The sequence below is a fragment of the Rosa chinensis genome, chromosome 2 (genome assembly GCF_002994745.2).
Source record: "Rosa chinensis cultivar Old Blush chromosome 2, RchiOBHm-V2, whole genome shotgun sequence".
NCBI lineage: Eukaryota > Viridiplantae > Streptophyta > Magnoliopsida > Rosales > Rosaceae > Rosa > Rosa chinensis.
In genome coordinates this window covers 55,967,523-55,979,741 of record NC_037089.1, presented here as the reverse complement: position 1 = coordinate 55,979,741, position 12,219 = coordinate 55,967,523, and the positions used below count along the sequence as shown (strand labels likewise).

General features: G+C 38.6%; 1 protein-coding gene across 2 annotated transcripts; it reads left to right on the top strand.

The window, feature by feature from the left end:
* The first annotated feature begins 9,652 nt into the window (after nucleotides 1–9,652).
* Nucleotides 9,653–11,250, top strand: LOC112184563 (UPF0481 protein At3g47200). 2 transcript variants are annotated; one of them, XM_040513432.1, is made up of 2 exons: nucleotides 9,653–9,752; nucleotides 9,863–11,250. In XM_040513432.1, exon 2 carries the CDS (start codon nucleotides 9,870–9,872, stop codon nucleotides 11,190–11,192), a length of 1,323 nt encoding a protein of 440 aa, XP_040369366.1. In that variant the 5' UTR covers nucleotides 9,653–9,752; nucleotides 9,863–9,869; the 3' UTR covers nucleotides 11,193–11,250. The 2 variants fall into 2 exon arrangements, with proteins under 2 accessions (XP_040369366.1, XP_040369367.1); XM_040513433.1 differs by having other exon boundaries at nucleotides 9,666–9,752; nucleotides 9,867–11,250.
* The last annotated feature ends 969 nt before the right edge of the window (nucleotides 11,251–12,219 follow it).

Genomic DNA, 12,219 nt, shown 5'->3' with positions numbered 1-12,219 from the left:
TCAACAATTAAAGCTGAGATTATATCTTTGTTTGGTTGTAGACATCTTTGTTAGTGGTCCCCGACCAAATACTCTACGCGACTACACTTTTTTTTTTTATCTCAATACATCATCAACATTTCAAACACAATTATCAGTCTTTACGTGTTTTATCTTATCGTTTTTCTTTATTGGTATTTGTATATCTATCTTTCCTGCACTTTATAGTATCGTTCTTTACAATTCTGTTATTCATCTTATCGCTTTTATCTTCCTGCTTGTTATTTTCCTGCACTTTTACATTTTTGTTCTTTACTTTGCCTGCACTTTCTTTACTTGCATCTACTTTTTTACTATTTGTTTCGTGTCATTTATTCTATATTATTTAATTTGTGCAAATATTAAGGAAATCATAAAAAAAAAAATCATCGCCACCTCACTTGCACGTCAATCACCAAGTTACACAACACCAAGATTCTAGCTAGTTAGCCAATCTGTGTTAAAGTCCTTGCATTCAATGCAGAGAGAACCCCGCGGCTGAGATCGATCATTCCTCGACCCACAATCAATTGATCAAAAGTCAGATCAGCGCAAGATCTACAATCTAGAACAAAATCTAGCTTGGGGTCCCGGCCACTGGTTGGCAACCTCGCACACACATCACCAAGCCAGAAGGACACATGTAAGCCAAGAAGTCCTCGGCCTAGTGACACGTGGTCGAGACGATTTTTGAGCGAATACATAGCAAGCTTGTACTTTAGGTTCATTCTTTTTGTATTGGTTTTGCTATAAGCTTCATTTGTGATTGCTTCCACAACATTTGTTTGTATACTGCTCAACTTTGTATATAAGAGTGAAGGTTCTCTTATGAAATTGCAACAAGCAAAGAATTAAACAGAGTTTTTATTCTTTTTATTTAAATAATTTTTGGGTTACATTTTCCTTTTTTTTTAAAAAAAAAAATTTGAATTTACAACGTGTAAAGCATGCCTCCAGTAACTTTACAGTACCACATATATTGATTTTGTTATAAGCTTCATTTGTGATTGTTTCCATAACATTTATTTGTATACTGCTTAACTTTTATATGGTTCTCTTATGAAATTGCAACAAGCAAATAATTAAACAAATTTTTTTATTCTTTTTATTTAAGTAATTTTTGGGTTACATTTTTTATTATATTTAAAAAAAATTGAATTTACAACATGTGAAGCATGCCTCCAGTGACTTTACAGTACCATATATAGAGCAAGCTTGTACTTTAGTGTTCATTCTTTTTGTATTGGTTTTGCTATAAGCTTCATTTGTGATTGCTTCCACAACATTTGTTTGTATACTACTGAACTTTTTATATAAGTGAAGGTTCTCTTATGAAATTGCAACAAGCAAATAATTAAACATATTCTTTTTATTCTTTTTATTTAAATAATTTTTGGGTTACATTTTTTATTTTTAAAAAAAATTTAAATTTACCGCGTGTATAGCATGCCTTCAGTGGCTTTACACTACCACATATAGAGAAAGCTTGTATTTTAGGTTCATTCTTTTTGTATTGGCTAGTTTTGCTATAATCTTCATTTGTGATTGCTTCCACAATATTTATTTGTATACTGCACAACTTTTTATATAAGAGAAGGTTCTCTTATGAAATTGCAACAAGCAAATAATTAAACAGTTTTTTTTAATTCTTTTTATTTTAATAATTTTTGGGTTGCATTTTCCAAAAAAAAAAAATTGAATTTACGGCATGCTTTGCCTCCAGTGACTTTATAGTACCACATATAGAGCAAGCTTGTACTTTAGGTTCATTCTTTTTGTATTGGTTTTGCTATAAGCTTCATTTGTGATTGCTTACACAACATTTGTTTGTATACTGCTCAACTTTGTATATAAGAGTGAAGGTTCTCTTATGAAATTGCAACAAGCAAAGAATTAAACAGATTTTTTATTCTTTTTATTTAAATAATTTTTGGGTTACATTTTCCTTTTTTTTTTTTTAAATTTGAATTTACGACGTGTAAAGCATGCCTCCAGTAACTTTACAGTGCCACATATATTGATTTTGCCATAAGCTTCATTTGTGATTGTTTCCACAACATTTATTTGTATACTGCTTAGCTTTTTATATGGTTCTCTTATGAAATTGCAACAAGCAAATAATTAAACAAAATTTTTTATTCATTTTATTTAAATAATTTTTGGGTTATATTTTTTATTTTATTTAAAAAAAATTGAATTTACGGCATGTGAAGCATGCCTCCAGTGACTTTATAGTACCACATATAGAGCAAGCTTGTACTTTAGGTTCATTCTTTTTGTATTGGTTTTGCTATAAGCTTCATTTGTGATTGCTTCCACAACATTTGTTTATATACTGCTCAACTTTTTATATAAGTGAAGGTTCTCTTATGAAATTGCAACAAGCAAAGAATTAAACATATTCTTTTTATTTAAATAGTTTTTGGGTTACATTTTTTATTTTTTTAAAAAATTTAAATTTAAGGCGTGTAAAGCATGCCTTTAGTGGCTTTACACTACCACATATAGAGAAAGCTTGTATTTTAGGTTCATTCTTTTTGTGTTGGCCGGTTTTGCTATAAGATTCATTTGTGATTGCTTCCACAATATTTATTTGTATACTGCTCAACTTTTTATATAAGTGAAGTTTCTCTTATGAAATTGCAACAAGCAAATAATTAAACAGTTTTTTTTATTTAAATAATTTTTTGGTTGCATTTTCCAAAAAAAAAAAAATTTGAATTTACGGCATGTAAAGCATGCCTCCAGTGGTTTTACACTACCACATATAGACAAGGTTCTAAAAAATTCTAAGCGCTAGTCGGGCGAAAGCCCGAAGCCTAGCGCCTAGGGGCCTAGGCGTTTTTTAAATTTTTTTTTTTTATAATTTAAATTTTGATTTTATTTTTATAACATATAATCAAACATTATAACCATATATATATATAAGTTACTCACCGAAACCAATTTCCCCACTTCCTCCCCCTCTTTGGCCAGATCTCGATCAATTTGATTGGGATCTCCAGCTGGAGAGGAGGGAGGGTACTCGTTCTTGATCTTGTTTTCTTTTCCGTTGTGGCGATTTTCCTTGGAGTTCGTCTCCGATCCAACCTTGCTTGGTGACCCCGTGCGGGTCTGCAGTATGCCGGGTCCTCAGTCAATGTTCCTTCCGCGGATCGGGGAGTGGTGATGGCGGTTTGGGGGAGTTGTGGTGGCGGCCTGGGTTAGTCCCGATCGGTTTGGGTCCAATCTGATGGGGTGGTTTGATATGGGATGGACCCGATTTGGGAAAGGCCTGGGGTGGTCTTGGTGGCAGAGGGTGGAGGGTGGTGGTCAGGCGATTCTGATGGCAGAGGGTTGTTGGGGGTCAATCGCCAATAGCGGTGGTGGTGGGTGTGGCGGCCTGCTGAGAGTTTTTGGTGTTTGGTTTCTTTATTTGGTTTTCATCAATAAGTCTTTTGTAGGTTTTTTTAGTTTTAGCTGTTGGGTCGCACTACAGTTTTTGGTATAGACAATCTTCTCTTCGCCGGTCGAGAGGTCGTTCCTGTTCTGGAGTTGGGTCAGCAGCGGTGGCGAAAATGTCTGGCTATAGACAATCATCCTTGGACTTCTAATGGGTCCTTCCTGTTTGAGATCGGGTCGAAGGCGATGGCGATTTGGAGCAGTGGTGGATGGATCGTGTTGACAAGAGGGTGGTGATGGTGTTGAGTTTTTTAGTCCCAGGTCTAATTGTCTGGCAACCTTTTTGGTCGGGTTTAGGTCACAATGAGTGTTGGCTTGGTCGATCAAACGCTGGTCAAGAGGACTCTGGTGGGTGAGTTTTGTGTCGACACAAGTAAGTTGTCTAGTTTAGAGTTCTTACTGGCTGGACGAGAGGTAAGATGTCAAGGATTCACTGCTTCTGCGCTTTTGTTTGTCATACAGTTTTGTCTTTGCCTTTTGTTGTAGTGCAAGTTAAGTCTGTAATTGAGTCGGGGCCTTGTTGGCTCCGTTAGTCAGTCATTTTGGAGTTCCAGTGTGAAGTCTAGTGGCCATTTCTGTGTATGAGATGATGCCAAAACTCATTGTATCCAGTTCATTATCAATGAAGTTTCTTCTTGATAAAAAAAAAAAAAACTAGATTACCAAAACAGATGTAAATAAGCAATATCATTGACTATCGAGTAACCAAAACTGAGCATAAGTCATAACTTATAACAGAGCATACCAAAATAGTTGCAATTTCATATCATATGTCCATGTCAAATACAATTATATATCAGATAATCAGGTACAATTGTATATCAGATACAATTGTAATTTCAATTCAATTTCAATCAGTAACCAAAGAAGAAGATTTAAATCAGTAATACAATTCAACTGTCCACCAGATTCCAAATTTTGAAACAGATACAATACAAATAATACAATTCAATTTCAATCAGTAACCAAAGCCCAAAATAGCTTGATCAATTCCATAACTCAGCCAATAAAGCAACTTGAATAAAGTTGTTCAGAAAGGCCTTTAAGCTTAAAACTCGATCAAATTTATGATTTTAATCATACAATAGTACAATACAAGCCAATACAATTCTACAGCTTCATCAATCTAATCATATAATACCCAGCAACTCACCAAGAGTTTCATTGAGGGACTTTAACCTTGAAGAATCAGAAATCGAACCCAGAAAATAACAGAGTTTTTGCTTTGCTGCTTGAGGAAGAAAGCAACCAGGAGTTTGAGGCTCTTCGATTGAAAACCCAAATAGTAATGGAGATGTTCATGAGAGATAGATCGATTCAAAACCCAGAAAGTAAAAGCCCAGATAGATCAATCAAGTATTCAACTTACCGTCATTACCGAGTTACCGTAAGTCTGTCACCGTTGAGGAGAGCGAGGGCCGCCGACGCCTTGCTGATTGAGGACAGAGGCTGAGAGGGAGAGGACCCGTGTTGCAAAGAGAGATAGGAGAGACGGTGACTGCATTAGTTTAGGTTTCGTCATTTTGAAGGTCTGATTTGGTTTTGGCGAGTTTATCAAAAAAATGGCAGTGCCTAACCGCTCAGCGCCCAGCACCCGATGGACCTGCCCAGGCAGCCTAGGCTCCGACTAGCCCAATTAGGCGGCCGACTAACAACCCAACGCCTAGGTCAATCGACTAGGACAAAATCCAAACGGCTTTGAGGCGCTGCCTAGACCCTTTTTTAGAACATTGCATATAGAGCAAGCTTGTACTTTAGGTTCTTTCTATTTGTATTGGTTTTGCTATAAGCTTCATTTGTGATTGCTTCCACAACATTTGTTTTTATTCTACTCAACTTTTTATATAAGTGAAGGTTCTATTATGAAATTGCAACAAGCAAAGAATTAAATAGATTTTTTATTTAAGTAATTTTTGGGTTACATTTTCCATTAAAAAAAAAATTATGGCGTGTAAAGCATGCCTCCAGTGGCTTTACACTACCACATATAGAGCAAAGCTTGTACTTTAGATTCATTCTTTTTGTATTGGCCGGTTTTGCTATAAGCTTCATTTGTGATTGTTTCCTCAACATTTGTTTGTATATTGCTCAACTTTTTATATAAGTGAAGGTTCTCTTATGAAAGTGCAACAAACAAAGAATTAAACATATCGATTTTTTATTCTTTTTATTTAAATAATTTTTGGGTTACATTTCTCATTTTTTTAAAAAAATTGAATTTACTGCATGTAAAGCATGCTTCTAGTGGCTTTACACTACCACATATAGAGCAAGCTTGTACTTTAGTTTTATTCTTTTTGTGTTGGTTTTGCTATAAGCTTCATTTGTGATTGCTTCCATAACATTTGTTTGTATACTGCTCAATTTTTATATAAGTGAAGGTTCTCTTATGAAATTGCAACGAGCAAAGAATTAAACAGACTTTTTATTTTTATTTTTTAATTTTTTTTTTATCGGAAATAACTTCATTCAACGAAACTGCAATTATATCGCAATCACAGCACCCAACGAGGGATTACAACAAAGGACAAATAACCAAAGACTAACACCACATATCCTCACTCTAGCAAAGAGAGATTGACGCGTCAATAGATCCAACGACGAAGACCGAATTGAGTAGTTGATCGCACTAAATTGACCAAAATAGGTGGCAATTACTGGAACAGGATTTGACCACAACGGAAAACTATTGGGTGGGTCATCCCAGGATCTCCCGGAATCCCTAACACAGGCTGATAATGAAACACACGGCAGTACGCCTGCGTAAGATTGGGTTTGATTAACAACAAACCAGCTATTCAAATCCAACCGCTCGCCAGAATCCACGATGACAATCGTAACTCGACAGAGTATGGACTTATTAACTAAGAAAAACATAACCAACTAAACAGCAAACTAAACAACTACCGCAGCAAAACTGGCTAGAGGAGCCCAGGCCCAGCCTTCTGGAACACAAGCTCACACCCCCATGCTTCACCAACTCGGAAAAAAGATGGGCCCCACAATGGTAGACGCACCACCGCCAACACACTGCAGTCAAGAAGCCAAACCGGAATCGACCCAGTCAACACTTCGAGCAGCAGCCACCGCCTTCCCAACAACAATTTCAAGAAAGGTTTGACCAACCACTCACCATCTTGTGACCACGACCAAACCCGATCACCTTCAACCTCCAACCTCCAAAGAAGCCTATAAGGGAAACTCCACCAAAACCATCCGCTGGCATCAGGCTGCCTCCTTGGACTACTACGCCACCGCGCCACAATCTTACGCTGTCGCACCACCGTGATCCTTCGCAGGTTACCCCACAAACCACATCGGAAACCGATCAACGTCCAAAACCAGATCCCAAAACGAGCTAGGCCCTTGCCGGCCCCATCACTTCCATGAGATCAAGATCTCAGCCGCTGCACAGATCCCCCATGCAGCAATGACGCCTGATTTGGCCGCCGGCCAGCCTCACCCCAGCGCTGCTCCTTGAATGCCCTTGCCCACGATCCGGGAGGAACATATCAAATTTGATCTGCCCTCACCAAGATCGACCCTCCTTTCTCCAGCCGTGGCCATGCTTTTGCCAAGGAACCACGCTGCAATCCCAGACCAACATCTTCTCCCGGACCAGAAACGCAGCAGCGCGAGCGCCGACGGCGTTTGGCCCGGAGAGATCGCACAACTCAGTCTTTTTTCTTATCTCAAATACAAATTTATGTTCAGGTACTTACTTGACTAATATTTTTTTATTTATTTAAATAATCTTTGGGTTACATTTTCCATTTTTTTTAAAAAATTGAATTTACAGCGTGTAAAGCACTTAAACTAAATTTTAACTCATGCTATTGGGTCATTTATGGCTTGCAAAATTTGGCCGTAAAAAAATTAAAAAGTAATGATTTTTATGATGTGATCTTTAAGGACGTATTTTTGCACGGCTTTGCATGCACATCGTAAATTGTCATTTACGGTGTGCTTTGCAGGTCGTAGACGTCTCATTTTCTTGTAGTGTCATCCAATAGATTACATTTCTATACTGATTCTAAAACTTGTATGTAATTGGTTGGGTACTCCTTCCATGCAAGGTATTAATTAGCAATTGGGAGCAGAAAATTTTGTGTTGTTCCGCCCCATGCTCTCTTGGTCGCCTCTGTGGGTGAGTTTGTGTTCACAAATGCTACTAAGATCAATGAACTATATGATGCGGTTTGGGGCTACCATTGTTTTTCTATGAACCTAGTTATTATGGCTTTCACTCTCCAAATATAATTTGGTGTGAAAGGTATATTGTTAAAAAAATGAGGACATTTTTCCGCTTCTTCAATCCAGATCTGCAGATATACCCATAAGAATGTAAAGGCCTGCTTACTTAAGGGATAGTTTTTAAGGGACTGTGAGAGATAAGTGAATCTGACGGCTGAAAATAAATGCACAGTTTTAAGTTGTTATAATTTCTGTTTTTATATTTAATAAATGTGGTTGAGATGCATTTGCCTCTTACAGTCCTTTAAAACTGGCCCTTAGGCAACACATATATTAGCTAGGAATGTGCTTTCATTTCTTGCATTGAAGATTGGGTAGCGGATAGACTTCATTGGTTATCCAATGTACTTATATCTGTTTGTAATGAACTAAATTGCTTAATAATACGCAATTCTCTTCTCTTAAAATAAATAAAAAAATAAGCCACGCGCTAGGTTTCGAGGAAAAGCTTGTTGCCGTCTTCTCTTGTTCTCGTCCGGCTGCGCTGCGGCGTTGGCACAGGCCTTTGGCCTGGCCGGCGTGCGTCAGTTGCTGTCGGACGGGATATGGGCTCAGGGATTTGGCCTGGTGATCGGAGCATGGGGCGGAGTTGGTCCAAGCTTGTTGGATTTCGGTTTATGGCGGTGACTGCACGGGGTGGGGGTGCGCGGCAGCAGAGGGTGTCCGGGTGTGGGGTGTCGGTCAGACTTTCGGATCTAGCAGTAGGGGTTGGGGAGGACGACGGTGGGTTTGACGACAATGGGTGTCCAATATCTGGTGTTTCTCGTCATCAGGGTTTTGAGCACTCGAGTTTTGGGGATGTGTTGGTTGAGGAGGGCAGCTGCTGGTTCTCTGTCGGCGGCGTTTGTTCGACGGTGGCCGGGGTCCGAGAGCTACAGCGGAGCGCCGATCTGGGATATGGGAAGGTAGTGGTGGTGCTGCAGCAATTGTTTTGGGCTGGATCCAGTAATTGGGCCCTCTTTGCCCTAATCCGATTGTGGGCTTGTCCTAGGGCTAGTGGTTTTTGGGCCTGGGGCTTCATCTTCATCCTAGGTCTAATAAGGTTTATTTATTTCTTTAATGTTGTTTTTTATTTATGTCATTTAGTATGTTTGCGCTCTTTGCGAGTAATAAGTTCCTACAGTAGTTATGTAGGGCTAGTCAGGCAATGGGCCTGTGTTTGCACTCAAAGTGCCTTGTCTGCTCTGGGTAGGCGGCGAGTTCCTTGTTTCGTCAAATGGTCGCTACCGCCTAGTGGTAGGGTGAAGCTAAGTGTCGCCATATTTATTCTCCGGCGGCAACATAGTAGGAAAGCTGGGATTATAGTAATTATGCTACGTTGTAATCGGGTTACATATCGAGTTACCTTTCCGTTATGTCACCGCTATGTCAAAGCAAATGGAGTAGCCATTCGTGCACTCTTTGCTAGTTGGTGCTTGTTAGAATACATGTCTTCTGTAGAGATTCCTGATGTTGTTTCGGGATATACTCTAGATGCTTATTGTAATCAGGGGTTTAGGCTCAACGTCCCCCCCCTTGTATTCGACAGTTTAATTAATCAAGGTTTGAGGGCAGCCGCACCAGCCCTTTATTCAAAAAAATAAATAAATAAATAAATAAAAAAAAAAAAAGAATCCTTGCAATGCTTTATTGTTCCAGGGCTGTGTGTTGTTAGGATGTTCCCTTTCAGTTTCCTTTGCTTGTTTGGGCTGCTGCCCTTTGTATTTTATAATCTCTACTCTTTAATGAAATTATGTTTTTCTCAAAAAAGAAAAAAGAAAACAGAAAAAAAGAAGAAGAATATTATCCCTCCGAAAATACCAAATACATTTGTACACTCCACAGATACAAGAATAGTTTTGGTCCTTAATTGTGAAAGTGTTCGTCAAGCAATTCTGTGCCCCACTTCTATAAAATCAATTCTGTGCCCTTTTAATTTTGCATTCCAGTTTTTCTTTCATATGGTTGTTGGCCAATCGTCTAACCAAATTCAATTTGCTTACTCTTTGCTTTCTACGTGCAAGTCACCCTTCACAATCTGGATCGTGAAAAAAAGACTGGTAAGTCAATATTACTTGGAAATTGTTCAAGCTTTACTTACAAATTATCAAATTCAAAATAATTGGTATACTGACACCGATGCTAATGCCAATTCAACTTGCCTGTTTAGTCAGCTCATGGAAGATCATTGCTGTAGAATTATTGATGTTGAAGCATTGGAACAGATTGATGTTGAAGCATTGGAACAGTGCATGAAAGCCGAGCTTCGCAGTGATTCACCCTTGTCTGCTACGTGTTGCATTTTCAGGGTTCCTGAAGTACTCCGGAGACGTAAACCAGAGGCATATGCACCTGATGTTGTCTCAATCGGACCCTTTCATCACAGGAGCAGCAAACTTTTTGCAACCATGAAAGATGTGAAACAGTGGTATTTAAATTCTCTACTCTTAAGAAACAATGTTAGTTTAAAAGCTTTGATCCAAGGTATTGATAATATTACTGGGTTTGAGAAACGTGCCCGTGATTATTATGCAGAATCAATTGATCATCTTAACCGGTATCAATTCATAGAAATGATGATAATTGATGGCTGCTTCCTATTAGAACTATTTCAGAGAAATGATGATAGTGTGCCAATTACAAATTGTAAGCGTAATGATCCTTTATCCAACATGAGTTGCATGGTCCAGTATCTTTGCCATGATCTTATGCTACTAGAAAATCAACTGCCTTGGTTTGTTCTTGAGTCTCTATATGGCCTTACCTGCGACAAACAAGTCCCCCTCACTACGCTTGTGCTTAAATTCTTCAACAGACTATCATCACTGTACGCTTATTGCAACGATTATTCCATTTACACTCACGATGATGAAACTCTACACATACTTGATCTGATAAGAAGTGCTATTGTTGTTCCATTCAAAAGATTTGAATCAATCAAATGCGACTCTGCACAGCTGCCCCATGCAACTGCTCTCTTGGAGTCAGCTGGCATTGAATTCAAAAGAAGCTTTGCTGCTGGCTTAATGAGTATTGATTTCAAAGATGGAGTTCTCAAAATTCCACAACTTGAAATTGCAGAGATGACTGAACCTTTGTTCAGAAACCTCATAGCCTTTGAGCAGTGCTATCACGGTCGCCAACATATGATAACTTCTTATGCCCTTTTAATGGATAAGCTCATTGCTTCCAGCGAGGATGTTGTTTTACTTTGTGACAGAGGAATAATCCAAAATTGGTTGGGTGCTGAAGATGTTTCCCAGCTCTTCAGTACGCTTTATAGTGACACATTGGTTACTGGTTTTTGCTATGGCGGGCTCTGTGCTGAAGTGAATGAATATTACAAAGGTAGATGGAACCAGTGGCTAGCCCGATTGAAGCATGATTACTTATCTGATCCATGGAAAATCATTTCTTTGGTTGCAGCCGTTATCCTTCTGGTTCTCACCCTATTGCAGACAATGTATACCATTCAGCAATACCATTCTCCCCCCAAGTGATGTTTGTTAACTAGTTTACTTAATTTTTGTGCTATTCATTCCTTGGCAATGTATTTTCATGTAAGTACGTACTTATTGTTCTACGGAATTTCAAATAAAGTTGGATTGCATATGAGTGACAACGTTATCTGATTATTAGTAGGCCGGTGGTCATCATCTCTGATGCTTTTACCTTTTGAATTCAGAAGCCATTTATCATTTGTTTTCCATTATTGTTTAATTTAAGCTGAGTAGCTGACAACCCATATCTCATTTAATGACTTGATGTTACTCTCATATCTCAGTGCTCCCCTTTAAGTTATGAAAACATGATCGAGCTGGAGTGACTGGACGAAGAAAACTAGAAAAGTATAAGCAACTTACATCCCACTCTTGACAAATATACCAGCACGCATGCTTCCTGTGAATATTCTCGCGGAGGCTGGCATTGAATTTAGAAGGGGTGCGGCTGATAGCATAATGAGCATATATAGATTTCAGAGATGGGACTCTTATGGTTCCACAACTAGCAATTGGAGACTGAAGAGTTAACAGAACCATTGTTCAGGAACCTCATTGCCTTTGAGCAATGTTAACATGGTTTCACACGGATGAGTGATGGATACTTTTTCTAGTAGTGAGATCACATCTTTGCCCCGTTAATGAGTAACCTCATCAGCTCAAGCAAGGATACGGATTTCCTTTGTGACAAAGGAATAATGGATGGTTGGTTGAGCTCTGAAGATGCTTCCCAATTTTTCAACAAGCTTTACAATGACACCTTTCTCAAGCGATTCTACTATGGTGGACTCTGTGCTGAAGTGAATATCTACTACACAAGTAACATGGAACAAGTGGCTGGAAAAATTGAAGCGTGATTATTTATGTAATCCATGCATGGAAAATTACTTTTTTGGTTGCAGCCTTCATCCTTCTGGTTCTCACCCAATCGCAGACCACATATACCATTCGGCAATCCATGCAGCCAATCCTGTTCTCCTCATTGCTCAACACTAGTTAACTATTTTCCCTAGTGAAATGAAAGTTC

Coding starts and splice junctions, on each gene's coding strand:
- LOC112184563 (XM_040513432.1), top strand. CDS start 9,870: ATGGAAGATCATTGCTGTAGAATTATTGATGTTGAAGCATTGGAACAG.